Raw genomic sequence first — 20,580 nt, 5'->3', positions numbered from 1 at the left:
ATGTACGAGACGTGAAAATATTGCAAATATCATTGTTACGATAAACTGTGTCTTTTCCATTCTTGTATTATTAAACAAGTTGTTTTGATTTTGTGTGACTTTTATGGGCATTGGTGTGGCTCTCAACATGTTAAATGACGATTTTAATACCTTAGGTTAAAATAGACCAGGGCTCTGCCGCCGAAGAGTTAAATCCTAAAGAGGATCTGTGAGTCGATTTAGTCCGAAGAATCAGAAAAGCAAGTGAGACTAAAAGGGAGAGTTCTGTTTTTTTAGAATATTAACACAAAAATACATACAGAAACGGTTACGCGAAGTTATTAAACAAAACGTACGACAAAACATTAAAATCATAATTTTTCATCAATTTTAGGTAGAAAATATTTACTTTTCATAAGCTGTCTGAACATTAATGTGACAATTCATTGTTGAAAACGTATCGTACAATTAAACGTTATTGTTAAAAAGAAATAGTTTTAGTACAACAGCCTCCCTTAGAACGCGATGATACAATTTTTTTAACAGAGACTGTACATATGTATATCGTTTATAGCATTAACAGTACAGTCCTTTTAAACAATTGTTTAACCATTTACTATACACCTAAAATACACGTATACAGTCTTATTGAAGAGTTTTTCGTTCGTATTATACGGGAGTCTATCGTATTATTGATCCAAAACAAATGTCTCATTTCCTCACACAATAGCCAACAAGATACTGACATCATGCCGTCCCACACACAGTAAGCAAAATACGGAAATAGTACAGTAGATCCCCGTATATGTAGAGCGTTCTTAAAACTTTTTAAAGAAGATTGTATATATGCATTTTACATGGCAGTAAGTGTACAGTCCTTTTAACCAATTTCTTATAAATTTACTGTGACATGAAATGCATATATAGGATGTTTCAGGACGGTGAATCATTGTGGAAAAGTAATGAAAAAAAAACGAATAACAGTTTTTCATTTGTCGCTTTGTTTTCGAGAAAATTAAGGTTGAAAATGTGGCGGTTATGTGTGCTGTTGAATAGGTATTTTCCCGTGTATGGTAGGGCACGCGACTCCGTCGAACATTCAAACTCAATTTTCTCGAAAAAGAAGCGTCAACCGAAAAAATGTTGTTCGTTCTATTGTACTTATTTTTGTATATAGAATCACCTCATGCCGGCTTGCATCGCCATGATTCCTGAGACATCCTGTATACAGTCTTTTTTAAACCGGTTTTTCATCGCTCTACGCAAGGGGAGGGGGGGGGAGGGTGGAGAGATTAGTGTATCGCGAATGAATATTGACATGAGTAACCGTAGCTGATCAAGTCGAGATTAGTGTTCCTGATTTCTCAACATTTTTCAGTTCTCGAGAAATGAGAAATGAGACTATATTTCTCGATAATTCTCGAGAATTCTCGAGAATTTTTAATAAAATAGAAAAATATTGGGAAACTTTTACCAAACTTTTATAAAGTGAAACATTACGCTTTTGTTTTGAAATGACTTCTTAAGAAGCATAATGCGTCTAATGTAGAATCAGACAATCTACTTCTTTTTTTTGTAACAAAATCTGTAGCCGTAGAAAAATTTCTTTCATTTTCGTATACAGAACATCCAAAAGTTGCTGAAGATTGGGTGTCCTTTTTTCAATGGACTCAAAAATTTGGAATTCCTTTGTTAGAGTCCGGAATTTATTTTCTTCTGCCGCTAAACTATTGACACTAAATTCTTGAAGGTTATCTGCAATTTCTAATTCCAACTGTTTTTCCAGTGATAGTTCTCCATTCTGAGAATCTGAAAGTGCTTCACTATTTTCATAAGAATCATTGTTATATTTTCCAAAAAGTCTGCTTAGACTTTGTTTTGCCATTTTATACATATCTGCCTTGGATGTTAAATAAAAAAATGTATCTTCTGAATCTTTTTGCAGAGATTCTGGATTATGCAGATATTTCATAAGGGATGCAACAATCTTGTCTCTTCTTTTAGACATTTCTTCTTTAATAACATCAAGAAACTCCTTACTCGATTCAGTATTCAGTTTTTCTAAAGTTTTAAATAAGAATTTAAGAGAATTGAAGAATTTATATGTTATAAAATAAATGAGACTCATAAGAATTTTCCTAAATTTAAATTTCTCGAGGAATATTGGAATTTTTCTCGAGAAATGAGAAATGATCAATTATAAAATTTCTCGAGAAATTCTCGAGGAGGAACACTAGTCGTGATCGAGTAACCGCGTGTCAACGGGTGGTCGGTACCCGCTTGGGTGTTCCACGGCCGAAATAAAACGAAATATTGTCCGTATCTTTCGAACGGTAAGAAAGAAGAGAAACTAGGTAATAGGGTGTATTCGCGCGGTGAGGGAGGGGTACGTGTGAGCGTACCTTACAAGCAACTCCCGTAGAGTGGCTTCATCGTCCTCCTGTACCTCTTCCTGCGTCTCATTACTGAACGCGCCGTGGCTTGGATGATGATGCTGGTGGTGCCTGCCGATCGGCCTGCCGGTCGGATAGGATCCTCGCAGCCCGTGATGATGGTGGTGATAGTGACCGGTGTTCGTAGAGGCCGAGTGCAAGTATCGGGCCACGGTGTTGCTAGAACGCCCCCTGGTCAGCTTGAGGCCGGGGCCAGGCGGTAATACGGCGCCTGTACTGGGCTCCACGTAGGTGCGTCTCGCGGCATACTGCTCCTCCTCCACCCTGACGATGTCCTGACGTCCGCTCGATGGCCGATCGGCCGATCTGCTGCGCGATCGCGCGCTAGTCCCGACACTTTTATGACTTTTGTTGGTGTTCGCACGCCCGTTGACGGTGCCGCCGATACTGGCGTTTCTCTCGGCTCGTTTGCTTTGCCTCCACCAGCTGCTGCTACCGCCGACCTGTGCGCCGAAATCGAGCCTCCCTCTCTGCCTCTCTTCCTCCTCCTCCTCTTCTTCCTCCTCTTCCTCTTCCTCCTCCTCCTCCCCTTCCTCGCCGACGGCGGCACCAGCCGGCCCTGGTTCCGTATCCTGGGACCCCGAGAGGCCCGCGATCTCTTCGTAGAGGCACTCCGAATCCGGGTCCGTCGACACTGCCGTGCTGTGCCACAACTGGTTTATTGGCTTGAAGCCGCGTGAATCGGCCATCGTTTGAGCTACGCCAGGACACAACACAGAGAATTTTATACGATCGACATCGTCCCCTTCAACGTCTTCCTCGGCTGGGATGAACTAAAGACCATCCGATGCTGCTTTTCCGAGGAATACTAAGAGTAACGTGTAATCAGTTTGGATTTTTTCTCTTATTCTGTACAGCCAGACACACTTTTCTCTAACTAACACGATAGCATTGATGGTGAGATGCGCTGAGAGCGGGATGCTTGAAAAGTTCCTTAAAGAATCGAGGTGATTCGGAGTCGAAGCGGCTAGACCGGTTACCGATCGCAGTTCCGAGTCTCGTTACATTTCTGTGTCTGCGGTCTAATTGGAGTATGGCCAAGTTGTCTATTGGTGTACAAGGGTGGGAACACTCGAGGGGGCTAGCTTTTCACTGCCAAGCGAAATTAGAATTTTCTGAAGAAGTGTGCGCTTGGGAAAATTCGTAAGGGTGCACAGGTACCCGAACTCCGGATCGGATTGTACCGCGGTCAGGGCGGATCAGGATCCTGAAAGTTTATAAAGTTCGGATACTCGCGATCACATTTGAACTCACGGGTACCCGAACTTTATAATCTTTCGGAATTCCGACCCAATCCCAAGCAAATTGCTTGACTCAGCCCGAGCCCGAAATTCCGGGTGCCCGCACACCCTTATAAATCTGTTCCAATCGATTTTTAAATAATCTTAATTTCTTCGGGGTTATCGTAATCCGCAGTAAACTTGGTAGTCACTGTCAAGTTATTGACTATCATTGTGATATCGTTTTCTGTTTTTTAATGATCCTGAAGATATTAACCCTTTGCACTCGATTGGTCCTGTAAGAGGACATCGCAAATCTATTGCGAATCCAGCAACGTGAATGTACCTTCTGAGGGAATGCAAAAAGGCTGCTGGTAATTTTAGAACATAAAACACTCGGAATACTCGTATATACAGAAATATGTGTAATTAACTCGTGTATACTGTGCAGAACGATAAAGAAAGAAAACGAAGATGCTGCCATTTAAAATTTGTAAAACTCTTAGTCGATCGATTGAGAGGCGACTGTCTACAACTTGTCAATCTGTCAAGTATGTTCTACACTATTACTAGACTACAAATTTTACGCATTTATGACAAAAATTAATACAGATTGAATACAAAACTGAGAAAATATCGAAAGAATTTTATGGATATCGTTATATCACTTTCGATTATTTAAGATGATTGAACATACATTTTCGTTTGACTTTGTTTTCTTACAATTGGCTCTGACAATTTTTATTTTCTATAATGATTCGTCGTTTAATTATTATATAGTATTCATATTTTAATCATACGAAAGGCAACGAACGAGATTGCATAGAAAAACTTCAAGACAAAAGACGGCAGACACATCATTATTAACAAACCTATACTGGTATTTGTTATGAAAGTTATTTGTTTAGGTAATTGTTTTGAATGGTATCATATGATCAAAAACTTGAATGTCTAAAATTTTACTCTTGTTTCATCAAATATACATATATTATAAGAATAAAGATTCAGTAGCGCTTAAATAGAATAATTATTATCAACGCTACACTATTTCATATAAAACGATACGTTACACAGTATATGTTCTGTGAAAAATATACGAGTGCGAAGGGTTAAACTAATAGAGAACATTGTGCAATTGAGTTACGCCGATTTTAATACATGTTTAGTATGATATCTATATCATTTGCAAAAATGTTTGACAATTTCTTTATATCGATTAGCGTCTATACAAGAGGAATGAAGATTTGGCTAAATGGGGTTGAAAAAATTAATATTAGTGGATTCTCAGAAACTATTTACGAGTAAACAGAGATTTTACAATGCAGATAACAAATTTTTCTATGCAAACAAACTTAAAAAAAAAGATTCGTTTAAAAAATATACAGTACACCAAATTAATTAAAGGATCATTAAATCGTAACCAACAGATTGTATTGAATACAGGTAATTTTGTGTAAAAGAATCTTACTGTGCTCAATTGAAAGCTCCATTTCCACAACTTTCAATTTAGTTTTTCCAAAAATTCTATTTTTATTATAAAACGGAGTGAAAAAACACAATTGTTTTGTTCCTTTTAAAATTTTATGAAACTAAAGTAGGGAAATAAAAAACTGTGTTCTGTACTCATTTTAATGTGATCTTGAAAAAAAATTATTATAATTTAATTACAATAAACTCTTAACACATTATCTACCAGCAGATATTTAATATTTTTTGAAACTGTACGATGCACTTCCGAGGATGGCTTATTCCATTTTTCAATAGCAATAAGAATTTCAATAATTTCAGTCACATGATCTAATAATTTCTTTCGGGATGATTTTATTGAAGGATTGTTCAGCCCACGCACAACAGCGCAGCGGCGACAATATACATGAGGCATAAGCCATAAGCATTGTGTGCATCATTCTAGTGCAACATGTTAATATTAACATAATAACGTTTATACACTATCCATAGATATAGTTCGTTTCTCATTATTAAATATGATTGCACAAGCAACGGTGTTCTTGTTTTAAAACCCTAACAATTATTTTAAACAATATTTTTAAGTTTCTTTCTAATTAAAAAAAAATTATTGAGAATCCCATATAGGCCAGTAAATAAATTGTTAAAACTTGATTTGCAATTTTTTTGTCGCAGTCCAGCATTAACGGGTTCATCTTATCAACATGGACGTTTGCCAAAATAAAAAATATATCTATCATTTTTGCAAATTCTGTATCTTACTAAAAGAGCATCAAAATCAGTGGTTGTCAATTGCGGATAGACAATTGCAATAAACAGATAGATTATACAGGCTGAACGGTAACAAGGGTGGTACAACTGAAAAAGAAGTGATTCTACATAAAAAAAAAAATAAGTCGAAAATGTAGAAAAAAACTTTTTTCGATATGTTCGAAGAATGATGCGTCTGTTCATGATCTACCGGTTCTACTTCTTACAAATGCTAAGCACGCGAACTTGACGGATTTTCGAAGAACGTTTCTCTCGAAATCAAAGCCTCGGATGAATACATACTGGGACACTCCGTTGACACATGAGATAAAAGCGAATACGCCTGCTATTAGATACGAATCGACTGATGCGTCTGATCATGACCGACCGGTTCTACTTCCTGTGGATACCAGGCCACGTGAACTCGATCTTCAAACTCATTTTTGTCGAAAACAAATAAGCAAAAAAACACACATTAAAAAACTTTATTCTACATTTTGGATTCATTCTTTTTTGTGTAGAATCACTTTTTTCCGGTTACACCGCCAGTTATCGATCAGTCTGTATTTTATCACGTAATGATTCATTTCTTAAATAATCTCGAGAATCAAATTTTTCCATTGATTGTTCCGTAAGAATTGAAACTGTTCACAACGGTTTGTTATTAAGGAATTTTTATCAGAGAATTGCTTTCGATTCGTCTATTATATTTGGTTTGATTTCCCCGCGACTGTGAAAGGATAGCATGTCAAACGTGTCACCAATCTGAAGCAGACCTACGCGTGACACGAATGTGAAAAACGATGAATAGAGTCTTTACTCGATATATGTCCCACATATCTAGCCGATAAAAGTCCCAGAACTATCCCCACTGCCGCGGGGTATACCACGTGAGGGGCCATAAACCGAGGCTTCTAGAGATTCGCTTTCCTTTTCTACGTTCGGCAGTGTAGCAAAGAATAATATCCGATATCCAGGGTATTTCACCTAACTTGACCACCTTAAATATATTGAAATTCCTTCATTTATCGTCCCCGAACGCGTACTGAAGTTACTGACAAACATTTCATAATTTCCTTGCTAAAGGTCACGTGAAGGTCAACATATTGCACCTCGTTGGATTCGTTTTTTTTTTATAAGCTATAAGACTGTTGTAGAGAAAACATGCAATCCCATTAAAAAAAAATGCGATGACCTTGAAATCTCGAAAAAATGACCTTGAGAAAAAAATTCGGCCCATCACCGTATTGGCGCCATCGAACAGAATATTTTCTCCCCCTGACATTTTTTCTGTGATACAAAATAAGCAATATATTTAAGGTGGTCAAGTTAGGTGAAATACCCTGTATAGTAACCGATATATGTTCCTGGCCAGACTAGTGTTATGGGCATATATCGAGTAGACACTGTAATTGAACGGGACGCGTTTCCGGGCCCGTTCTATAAAAAAGTTTTTCCAATACTGAAAGCGTGCTCCTCGTTTCCCTTTTGTTTTTTGAAATCGTGGCAAAACGATTCGAATGTTATTGTTCTCGATGGAGTTTAAGTATTATTGTCGGCTTTCTCTCGTGGCGTTCTGCACGAGGATCTCATCCCGTGGCAGACTGGTTCATATTCGGACGATAATAGCATAAACTATTTCTCTAACGGTTGGTTCATCGACCGCCGCAGTTAAAACAGACGGAATAAACATTACTAACAAATTCCTCGGAACAAAGTTAGTTCGGGAACTTTTCAGACATACCGCGTCTGCGTTCGTGTGCAAATGAACACCCTCGTCCACGTTGTACCACGTCATTATGCAATCGATATTTCAAAGTCAAAAATTTTCTTTCGACGTGGAGCGGCATTCCAACTGTGAAAACGAGTGCGTAAACGGTGACGCTGATTAACGTGATTTGAAATTATGTAATGATAATAAAAAATACCAATATATATGTATACTGTATAAGCACTAGTGTATTCACATATAACGGGTTTCTCGAAATTAAACAATCGAAATTTGTCGACGAAAAACAGAATACATTGCAAAAATGTTACTTCAAGAATAAGATCACAAAAAAACTATTTATTTTCTGTAATTTAAAATAATTAACTGAAATATGCAAATTTTACTGTACATATTATTTAACGCGACTTTTTCGAATAATATCTATGTATATGACCACATTGTTTACTTTTAACTTATAGAATATACCTTCAAAATTGAATTGTTTAATTTCGTGATAACCTGTGTAGTCGATGAAACAAATATAGTGACTTTCTTGGGACCTATTTAAATAGTTTATTAAACGATACATTAGTTAGGAACGGTTTGCCAATATATATTTTTGATTGCTAAAAATTTGTGTTTCGTCAGACTGAGTTTCTTTTGCATTGAATTTTTGGTATCGTTTTGTCTCGTATAATCATATGATTCTGTTTTTGTATTTATTAGTGTTGAAATTGTACACTTCTTCTTTTATAATAGATACAACGTAGAAACATTTGTGATTGGAATGGTATCTTTTTATGTACACGATAAGAAATTACTGTATTTATTAATTGTTTTTTTGGAAGAAGAGAATTTAGCAGATCATCCATCGTGATCTGGTCGGCGTTTCTGTTATTGATTAATGAGACTGTGTATAAACATTGCCAGTGATTCGATAGTATTGAAAACAAAGTGATACGTAGAAGTCAATGATTAGCAGATTACACCATACACTAAATAAAAAAAGAAAACCATTTTTAAGCAATCAACGAACGCATCGACTAATGTCTTAAGGATCTAATTATACCAAAACGACAGATTTGCACAGAAAATTTTCAGAAATGATCATCTCGGAAGTGAAATCGTATACCAGGAAAGGTTATTTTAAAGTTTCGATTGATTTTTATATACGCATGCGCAATCGGAATAGTTAAAAATGGTGGACGCATCGATCAATAATAATAATAATAATAATATCAATAATCAATAATACATTCCTCTATTATTTATTGTATTAAAAGCAGAATTTTTAGTGACTGCAATGTTGTATTTTCAACGACGAAAAATTTGCTCTGGTAATTGTTTCCATAACAGATAGGTGGAATTCATTTCTACACGGCACCTTTAGTTGTCGTCAATTTCATTTTAGCAATACAATACAATTTTCCTGGAAAGTTCGCAATTGATTTATAATTGGCCATGGTAACCGAGAAATTAAAAATTTCAACTCAATATGCTACACTGACTAGCTAACAATCAGTGAATATCTTGTTCCACCATTTTCCATTAAGGCCTCCTCTGAACCGCAAACCAATATCATGAATTATATTATAACCTGTAGGTATAATAATTTGAGCGTCCAGTTTTAATATTTTTATAAAAATTTACCATGGGGATGATAAAATGATGCGTTCGTAAGAAAGCATAGCTATTAACAGTAACCTTTTCACACCATATATAATTATTTCACTATATTCCGTTCACTCTACTAATTTACTAATTAATTTCATGAGTCGGTCTCAAGAATTCACCTTTCATATTTATAGTCATTGTAGCATTGCTTTGTCTTTATTTCACTATTCTTCGCGGTTTTGACTTCTTGTCAGAGCGACTTCACACAAAATTATTTCCCAGTTTACCTCATTCACTAATTAATTTCCGGCATCTGCTTTTGTATCTTTTTGCCAATGCATCCTCACTTTATTTTTATTCCGCTCTTCTTCAGCTTCTCCATGCTTTGCACCGGTAACTTTGTGTAACACCAAATAAATTATTCAATTTCACCCCGACCAACCCCGACCAGTCATCCCGACCAACTACCAATACTTTTATGTGCACTTGCTTTCTGCGTCTATCATGTTTCTATTCATCATTACACTACGAATCTTTATGCATTTCTGGTATACACAGATTTATAAAATACGAGGAAACGTATAGATTAACAATAACCGATAGCGTTCTAGTTTTACTCTTACAATGAGAAATATTTTATATTTTAGTTGACTAAGAAAATTAATCCTCTAATTTCTATTTTATTCACTGATTTTTAAACCTTTGCAATGTAATATCGAGTTAAGCTTGTGACGAAGGTTTTATATGGGATAATATAACACTATTATAAAGTAAAACATTAATGGCTTTAATTTCTTTAATATAGAAATAAAATTCTGTAATTTCAATATTTAAACGTTGAAGCAAATAGTACACTAAAATTCTTAAAGACACTCACCATAGTTTACCATAGTTGCGAAAAAAAATCATTATCAGGAGTGAAAAATGGAAATTTGCATAGAAATCCACAGTCTACGATTACTCCAATCAGTATTATCCTTCATTCTAAAAGAATCTACCCGTCAACAGGCGAGAGCTTTTCACGAAGTCACTATATCTGTTCCACGAAGTATCCGTGGACGAACGTTTATCTTGTCCCCCGGCAATTCGACTTGACGTGCAGACAGACTAGACAAGAATCCACGAACAGTTCATTGCGAATTAATCAGAACGATTCTCGTGTCAATTCGCTGAATGTCTGCCAGCAGCCGGAACGGAGCTAGGTTGATTAATTCACGCGAAGTTAGCCCGGCGCGCGCCGTACCCCGATGCAGCGCGATGCACTCGCGATGCACCGTGCAACAACGCAACGCGCACTACCCTCGATTCAAATTTCATGCCCATTGACAGTTCCTGTTACTCTAAGGATAGCGGCCCCGCGATGGCAGCGTAAATAACGGAGCCCATCGCTCTGCCAGTGACTCTCCTAGTAACGGAATGATTTCGTTTATGCGTACCGTAAAATCTTCGAAACAATCTGCACCTTAAGCTCCTGATAAAGTCAAAATTGTTTGTTCAAATTATACTACGAAGGGAATATGCCCGATGATTCGACATCGGTTCTGCACGCCAAATTGGAAACGAGCAGTCAGTTGCTGCAAGATTGTGCTGCAGTAATTAAGCGTGATGCCTGTATGCGTCGACTCGCCATACCAACGGCGATTAAAGTACCACGGTAACGAACATTATTAATACCGTTCGCTGTCATTAATTCTAAGCGAGTTTGAGTTCACTTTAACTGTGAAACTCCGCGTTCGAAGTAGCTCCTCTTTTTCTCTTTAGAGAGAGTGAGAGAGAGGGAGAGGGAGAGAGAGAAAGAGAGGTAGAGGGAGAGTGAGGGAGAGAGAGAGAGAAACAGAGAGAGACCTTCCGATCGAAAGCTGACAACTCGTTTCGAGTTTCAAGTATTATATTTTTTGTACGAACTTTCGCGTTAATTTCAATTGCTGTGTTGTCTTACGGTGTCTTCTTTTGGAGCGGCGAACATTTTTCACACAAAACCTCGCATGGTTTTCTGTTCAAGAAAATAGTGTGGCATGGAAAGATGACAATCATTTCCTTCAGTTATCAGTCGTCTGTTAGTACGAGCTTTTAAATAAACTTGTCTTCTTCATATGCTTTCCTGGCTGCTTTAAATTCCAATTTTTGGAGATTCTAGAATTACCGCTCGAGGAATTGTTTATTACAATAGAGAGAATAGCATTGCGAGATTTCGTACGATATCACGGTTCACTGTGGTCGGGTTTCGTGCAATACAGCTATTGCATTGAAATCAATATTTAGTTTACTAATCGCAGGTTTTGCTAGTTTGTAATAAATTCATTTCGAAACGGTACTTTCCACTGGTGACAAGAAAATTTGTAATTCGACACTGTGTACCAAATAGCACGTTTCATGTAAATCGATATAATAGATTTAGATTGAATCAATTTAGACTGAATCAATTTCTGATCGACCGACGCATATCGAAGACCGAGAATCATTCTGCATAATTCTTCTACCTTCGGGAAGCGTATGATTGAAGAAAGTGAATCAATAGCAAGAAGCAATTCTTATTAGCATTTGCGAGGTTAACAGCCTCCTGTTTCCTAACATTTTATATTGAAAATTAGTAGGTCATCTACATATATGGTTCAACGCTACATGGCGTTCCATTTCAATCTGCATTCAATATCTGGAGTAAATAATTAAATTTAATATCAGTTCGTTATACAGTGTTTTCTCGATATATGTCTAAAATATGTAGCCAATAAAAGTCCGAGAACTATCCACACTGCCTCGATCGCCGAGGAGTGTAAACATAATACGGGTCGGGTATATCGGTGTGAGACCACTACTAATCCAATAACAAAACTTCTTTATTTTTCATTATTTTTTTATGGGACTTTCATCAACATATTCGTGGCATTTTTTTTACTGAAAATGATACTAAACCCGATATAATTCGGATCATATTTATACTAATTGTCCGTTAATATAATTCTAATGGGAAATAAATTTCATATATATGTACCCGACCTGTATTATATTACACTCCTCGGCAACGAAGCCACTCGTTCGCTAGTGTATCAAAGAATAATATCTCCTGGCCTATATATGTCCCTGGCTAGACCCGTGTTGTGAGCATATATCGAGAAAACACTATAAATATTGGATACTGAAAAAGGTTCATGATACACTTTAAAATCTTCCATTGTATAAATTAGAGATCAGCATTTCCTGACAATCTCCTGTTTCCTACCATTTTGTATTGATAGTAACTCAAGTACATACATAAACACTGTATGGTATCTCAACCTGATTTATAATTAAAGCTTTGAGTGATTAATTAAATTTTATATCAATTCATTACAAATATTGCACACTAGAAAACGTACACGGTGCACTATAAAAGCCCCCATTGTATAAATTAATGACCACCGTATCTCGCCGAGAACAAAATAAACAGTGCTATGGAATAAAATAGTATTTATTAATTTGATTAACAAAATTTAATATGCAGAGGCCATATTTCATTATCGTCGCAATTCGACAGAGAGTCTTCATACGATTCCAATAGAATTATGAGTAAATGAAATAACTGCATATCATGTTCATCATTATCGCGTACAAGTTTGTCAGTTGTAATCTAAATTAAAAATATTTCCATTCAGATAAAATGATCGATGATAATAATTTTATTTTTCGTATGCAGATATGATACGATTCATTGTTACTCTCATTAAACAATGGTAATAGCCGTGTTTGCATGCCGACTGGTTCAATGAAATCCAATAAGTGGTGACAATATGTTAGTAGATTTTATGCAAAATTTAATATAACAGATCCGAACGAAAATAAAAAAAAACACGTTTGGAGGATAAGTATAGTAATACTCGTACAACGCGGATATTGGGTTCTGGGAAACATCGTTATGGGAATCGCATTAACAGGATAATTTCATGCGCGGAGTGAGTTTGCGTTCTAAGAACAATATGTTTTCATTTAACTGTGAAAATCCATTCAACGAAACATTTTCACTACGGGACAAAAAAAAGTGTTCGTATTCAAAATTTAATACAACACGAGAGAAATAGGATAAGGGACCCAATTACTGTGCCTATATTAATTATACTTATTTTTACATTAACTAATTTTAATGAAAAAAAATTTAACATCTCTTTTTTAATATTCATAACGCTTTCAAAATATGTATTTTATATTTATTTTATGCATTTATGACAAAACTGAGTAGGTGAAATTTACAACAGTCAAAAGATTAAAAGATTTTAAGAGTATTAATGCATTATTTTTACTACATTAAAATTTTTGGTGAAAAATATAAACATATGTTTAGCTCCCGTGTCTTGCAATCGGTACACAAACTTTTTATTTTGCATAAAGATCCGGAGTCTAATAATTAATATAGGCACAGGTATTGGCACCCCCACAGTAACTGGATCCCTCACTCAAGGTTAAACCTGTTCTAAAATGTATAACTAAGTCTCTATATTGTGACACGTTGTACAGCCAGATATCAAATTGCAACTTCAATGTATGTTATGCAAGTATTGCTACAATTTGTTAGTCATAAGTTACGTGTGTTTATAGAATGGAAAAATTATGTGCACGTTAAGGTTCGTGGGATTTTACGTGGAGTGTTTGTGGTGTGTCCAACTATACACATAGCTGTAACAATTGTTGGGTATTAACCTCGCATGATACTTAGTAGCATAATAATTCAGCAGGCATGGTTCAACAAGATGTCAAGACCACCAATGTTTACCGTAAATTGCGTCGTCTAGACGCTGACAAACCGTAATAAAGACTCGGTGTTTGCACATATTTACGTTACAAAAAGAGCGTTGTAGATTGTCCCTTGTTTATCTTTAAAAGCTTCACGCAACAATGTCAATGAGAGTAAACCACAAAGAACGAGCCAAATAGATAATTTTTCAATTAACTAGATTTCGCATAACACTAACACCTTTCCGATACTATGTTCGTAGAACAATTTTATTCGATACGTTCATTAACTTTTATTGGTACGCGATTTCTTTATTGATATTTTCTTAATTTCTTCATTAAAACTTTAAGGCAAGAAAAATCTAAAAGACTTTCAGAATGAAAAATCAATTGTGGTACTATCCATAATAGTAACTGTTGCACTGGTACTTGTAGAATTAAACTAATTCAAGAGTAATAATTAAGCAAACGTATCTGCCTATATGTACGTATGTTAGAGCGTACACTTTTATACAAAGTATCTCATTATATATAATTTCAATTGCCTCGAATATTCACAAAATTGATGGTGATGCTAAAAATGTTGCGAAAAAGGTCGAATTGTATCAAGAAGCAATATGATTTCAACTGTTTTGTCTTTTTCCAATCAAATCACATGTTTTTAAATACATTATTCAGTACCTTATCATACCTTATTATATAGTACTAACTACATTAAAGAAATATTTTCATGTAATTGGAGAACAATACGAGTTGTTTAAATTAAAATATATTTTCAATTAATAGTTCTTAGTTGTGAGAAATTTATCGTTTTCTTTTGTGGAGAAAGTCTAAGGACAATCTAATGTATACAAAAAATTTAATTAAACAATGCACAACTAGTTCATATTTTATTTAAGTGAATATTTAAGTGGACTGTTTTAAATGAGACACTCTGTATAAAGTTCCACAAGAAGCTGACAGAGCTCTTCAACTATTAATAATCTGCTTGAAGCTCTTTATTTCGAATCAGTGTTTTATTAGTAGATTTGCAGTTCTTTATGTGATCATGACGTGCAAATATCTCCAGTGATTTGTAAGATATAGAGTTTAATAAGATCCAACCACTTTAATTTCATGTTCGATTCTTCGAAGCCAGAAACGAAGGAAACGAAATTGTACACTCAATTTTGGTCTCTTCAAAGTCTTCTATGAAAATAAGAATCTCCACAAAGATTCTTAGTCCATCACCACTTTTGGAAACAACAATACCTTCGGGAAATTGTTTGAGGTCGTATTGGCCAGATAAAATCAACTTGAACGGTGCAAATTCAGAACGAAACGGGCCGTCTCAGCCTCGGAAACGCGAACGAAACTGCTTCTTGCTCGTGAGTTACGAAATTCAAAGCATGAAATGTATTGTGGGAATGTTTATCAGCATCGTTACGATTCTCGTCGCAAAATATCCCGCGACCTTCCCGCGTTACGGTAATTCACGGATTGTTAAGCCGTCTTGTCTCGACAGATTAGCAGTATACACACCCAGTAAGCAATTTGCTATGAATTTGTCTCAAAAAGTCAACAAATTCCGATCCATCTGTTTCCGCCAAAATTCCATACCAAATCGAGGCCAAATCTTGGCTTCGTTATAGAGGGCAGGTCGGTCGCACTAAGAGCGACCCTAACCTTGTTCCAAGAGTAAACCTTGCTATAGGAGGGAAAACGGAATTAAATGATTGATAATATACGACACTTAAAATTATATAATTTAGAAGTTTAAATAAAATTCTATTTTTCTTCCTGCAACAAGGTATACACCGTTTTTGTCCGATATGACTCGTGGAACAAGGTCTTAGTGCGACCGACCTGCCCTCTATAACGAAACCAAGGTTTAGCCTCGAATTGGCCTGCAGACTTTGCACTCAAATTCCGATCCATCTGTTTCCGCATTTGACTCGGAATTTGTCGACAAGTTTTGGTGCCAGATTCATAGAAAATAGGGACCAAATTCTGCTCCAAGCAGGGTATGGTACCAAATGGACAAGCCTTCTGCTCGCAAAGTGTGATACAAACATTGCGCAAAATTTGTTTGCAACAGGATTTGGCTAACTGGACATAGACAGTGGTTCTGAAAATTATGTCAACACTAAATTTCTGATTGTCGCACATCGTCGATGTTTAAACAGTTGCGATTGTTTCCGAATCGTACGAAAATAAATCTGGCCCCGTATTAAAACTTGAAGCCTCCACTTTCGTAATCCATTTATCTCTTTTCTAATTGTAAGACATTTTTGTGTGATGTAACGGGTAGCAAATTAAAGACCGTTTTCGTCTCGAAAATTCTACAAATTGAAACGTCTCTGAAAGCATAAATAAATTTTTTCGCGACTCAATATATCGTAGCTTCGAAGCTTAGAAGGTCCTCTGTACAAAGATCTCTCATAAAACTTGATGTACGATTTTTTTCATATTCCATGGAACAGAAGCGAGGGACATATTCGGTCTTGTAAAGCTTTCGTACATTATTGTAAAGTTTACAGTACACCTTTCATTCGAAATTCAATAAAACAACTCCCGAAAGTCAAGTATCAAGTTTTAGAGGGTTGTTGCAAAGAGGCAAAACTTCAATCTTCGAACCTATGCTAAATTCAGTCGTGAAACAAATTTTTAAATATTTTTACAGACATTTCAATTTATATCATTTTTCGAAAACAACGTGTCTCCATTCGTTGTACCATGCAGAAACGTCTAAACACTTTAACTGGGGATGACGAGTTAATTCGTCATTCGTTTTTGTTATCACCTGTTGGAAATTTTTTATTTTCTTCGTAATTCGACAAATAATTCTTTCATTTTATCGTATTATAATTGGACGGCGGATTGTATGCATTTACGACAAAAATATGTAGGAGAAACCCAAAACACTAGAAAACATTTAGAAGAATATAAAATTATTGTCATATTAGTTTCAACCTATTGGACTTATTAAGAAAGGAAATAAATTTCAATTTTATACCAGTCTGATGCAATTGAAGGAGACAATTTTTATTTTGCATAAAGATCCGCAGTCTAATCATAATATACACATTAGTACAAACAATATCGTGTTTACGTTGATTGTGGAAAAATTGTTATTACGTCAATTTGATTTGTCTTACGTTACGTCACCCTAAATGTTCACGATCGAAGAGTCGCTCAGTGAAAAGAAGATTGTGAAAGTAGTGGCATCAAGTTTTGAAACGAGTCCAGGCTTACTTGAAGTGATAAAAGTTAAGATATCGACGGTTTTCCGAAAGTCAGAATTATAGTGATCAAATACTTTTCAGAGCCACTGTACGTCTTCATAATCTCCATGATCTCGCGAGGTCCGTGTGTACGCGTTTATCCGGTGTAATTATGAGACGATTCGCAGGCCATCGAGTGTATCGCCGGCAAATTGGCGAGCAATTAGTAGAATGTCCGACTCACCTTAGAGACTTCGCAAGCCATCGTGCTTGACGATGATAGTTTATCACGCCAGGACGTTTCTCGTGCCTTGGCTCCAGCAGCCGCGAGGAGATCGCTCACTAGTCAGGATCCCTATAGAATGCGTCGAATAGAATCGTTCGTAACCTCGGCCAGGCTCTTGTCCACGTGACGAAAAAGCGTATAGAAGACGATGGTCGCGAGGAGCTAACCACGCGGACGTGAACGTAGGAATCAATCGGGATTTCCAGCCGCACTTACGATCGCCGTGATTACGTGTATATATCACGTGGTTCGAGGTGCCACCTGGTTCTTCCGAAAGGCCTTCACTTCCGGTTCAATGTGAGACGATGTGCAGATTGCAAACCTGCAATGCAAACGAGAATTTAGTGCACTAAGAGGACATTGAAACTTCGAAAAATCGATTTCTCTTCGTTTTTTACGAAACGGTATGCAGTAAGATCTCCGTAACTGTCCTATCGTCGGGTCAGCCGACCGACAGTTACAGAGAGGTGCTATATTCTTTGTATTGTGCCGAACGTAGAGAAGCTTTCTAAATTCAAAAATCAAAATTCCTTATTTTTGGTGTCTCGTTAATGAAACTTTTATCATCGCATTCGTCTTGTTTTTCTAATTAAAGTGACACCAAACGCGATATAGTTACGATTATAATTACTTGTGTAACGAGCGATTAAATTTTAGGCTTGACATTTGCGATGAAAGTACAACGAGTAATTATAATCAATCTTCAATCTTTTGTTTCGCTTGCGTGTGAGTCTCGCCGATACTCGATTCCTCGCTGGCTCGGTCGTCGTGTGTTTACCGCTTGACTGGTTCCAAGATGGATCCTCCAATAGTGGGGATGAAATTTTAATAGTTACGGTAGACAAATTTGCGACAGTTACGAAGATATTACTTTAACTCAACGATTCCAATGACCTCGAAGTATGTGGTCAAGGTTAACATTACGAACAGCATTTCTTTATACGTGTATGAGTCATTTAAGTTTTTTGAGGTATTCGCGATAATACGATAGTCAGTCAATAAATAAGTTATATCTTGTCTCTAATTTCAATTTTGAGGAATACGTAATGTTTCGATATACGGGGTGATTCAGCTAAGTGTGCCACCTGAATCACAGATAAACTATTTAGTATGAGAAATGGTTAAAACGAAAGTTGTATGATTTCACGTATGCATGTAATGTATAATAATAATTAGCTTTTATCTGTGTTGCTTTTTTATCGAGATAAAAAAAGTAAAGGTCACCTTGAGTTCCTTTACTGTAAAGGGTCAATTTTAATTTTGTGGTTGAAGAAAAACTTTAATCTTGAATAACGAAACTGTGGGGTGAAAAACTAATAGTTACCAAGATAATTTTCATAAATAATTTTCTCCATTAGAATTAATGCATTTGCGTAGTCGATCGATAAGTGCATGATTTTTATATCTCGTTAAAAAAGCAAAACAGAAAAACTAATTATTATATTGTATGCTTCTCTTGAAACCATACGACTTTCGTTTTAACCATTTACTTCATAGCAAACGGTTTACAAATGATTTAGGTGGCACACTTAGCTGGATCGGAGTGAATCTAGGTAACTGTGATCCTATTGCAGAGAGAAATACTTATCAAGCTCTATCATCGAGCAGGTTGAATTGCAAAATACAATAGCACTATTCTTTTAAATGGAACGTTACAATGTATTTTGCATTGTTTGAACCTTCGTGTCATTTTGAACAATAAAATGCTAGGACCTAATGTCAAAAAATTTTTATTACGGGAGATGTTTAAAAATTTTATACAATATCTATTGACATGGATTACCACTGTTCGGTATTGCTATTGGTAAATCTATCAATCATGAGACACCGCGGCTTTAATTAGTGAATTTTTAAATATACTTGATAAATAATGTTAATAAAAAGTCACTTAAATGTAAGAATAGAAAACTTTTATTTAAAAATGTGTAGAAAAAAGTAGATAAAACTTATTTCATTATATTGTCCAATGGTTTACAATTTTAGTCCAATCAAATACACTATTTTATTTACGTGACCCTAGACACTTGAAAAATGTATAAATGACACATAGTTAAAAGTAGAACAGTTTTTTACCCACAAGTAGTAATGCTTATAGAAAACATGTGACTAAAGCAACTCACGTTATTGCTTTCCCTACCACCTATTTCACATGTACGGAATACATAAAGACATAGACATCCTACGAAAATGAGAAACGCCTCCAAAAACGCAACAATATCCATCAGCCAAAAAGAAAAAGAGCAGATACCACCGCGTGTATGTGATGAAACTTCCGCTTTTTGCTCCTAAATACGGTATCTCAGAGTATGGACGTCATTTCGTAGCATCTCAGAAGACTTCAAAGAAGTAGTAATTGTAAGTCCTCGCCGTATTCTAAGAATTTTTGGTTCATGATGCAGCCTAAAAGGTAAATGATACTACAAAGCACAGTCGGGGCTTACAAGGATAAGTCACTTCCTTTACACTTTCAATAATAAAAACACAGTGTTTATTATCGTAAGAATAATGTACACACATGTTACATGTGTTCATTGTGATTCCACAATGAAAGCAAATGTAACAATTTCTCTTGAATAACGATTCATTATTACGTCACCAAAATGATTCCAATTTTTTAAAATGCTACCAATAACATTGATCTGCCACGAAGTTGTATAAACATACAATGTTAGTAATACAATATAGGAACGCCATAATAATATGTCACAAGTCACAGGTTGTACACACAAAAATATTCATATGTCTCCTTCTTCGTTCATGCTCTGCAGTTAGCGGCTAGGTACAGTCTTTACGCGATATATGTCCCAAATATCTAGCCGATAAAGGTACCCACTGCAGAGAGCAGTGGGACATAGAGTATAGCAGAATATACTTGAATATAGTAGAATAAAATAGAATATACCAGAATATACTTGAATATACTAGTATATAGCAGAATAGCCTAGGTTATACCAGAATAAACTTGAATATACTAGAATATAGCAGAATACACTAAAATATATCAGAATATACTTGAATAAACTGGAATATAGCAGAATACACTGGAATATAGCAGAATATACTTGAATATACTAGTATATAGCAGAATAGACTAGGATATACCAGAATATAATTGAATATACTAGAATATAGCAGAATACACTGGAATATAGCAGAATATACTTGAATATACTAGTATATAGCAGAATAGACT

General features: G+C 35.8%; 1 protein-coding gene across 20 annotated transcripts in view; it reads right to left on the bottom strand.

The window, feature by feature from the left end:
* The window catches only part of Glut1 (Glucose transporter 1), a 119,414-nt gene that overhangs the window by 58,039 nt on the left and 40,795 nt on the right, over positions 1-20,580 (bottom strand). For 15 of the 20 annotated variants that reach the window (XR_013082519.1, XR_013082520.1, XM_076790454.1 and 12 more), the window contains exons 2-3: positions 17,346-17,709; positions 2,382-3,240 (exon numbers count right to left, since the gene is read on the bottom strand). Coding sequence is in view for 17 of the 20 variants with exons in the window: in XM_076790454.1 (XP_076646569.1) it covers positions 2,382-3,121 (740 nt within the window). In the remaining 3 variants the exon portion in view is untranslated. The remainder of the gene's footprint in view (positions 1-2,381; positions 3,241-17,345; positions 17,710-20,580) is intronic. The other 5 variants (XM_076790456.1, XM_076790458.1, XM_076790440.1 and 2 more) reach the window with 4 other exon arrangements.

The sequence above is a fragment of the Halictus rubicundus genome, chromosome 7 (genome assembly GCF_050948215.1).
Source record: "Halictus rubicundus isolate RS-2024b chromosome 7, iyHalRubi1_principal, whole genome shotgun sequence".
Taxonomy (NCBI): domain Eukaryota; kingdom Metazoa; phylum Arthropoda; class Insecta; order Hymenoptera; family Halictidae; genus Halictus; species Halictus rubicundus.
The sequence above is the reverse complement of the archived record's forward strand: the minus strand, read 5'-3'. Positions and strand labels throughout refer to the sequence as shown.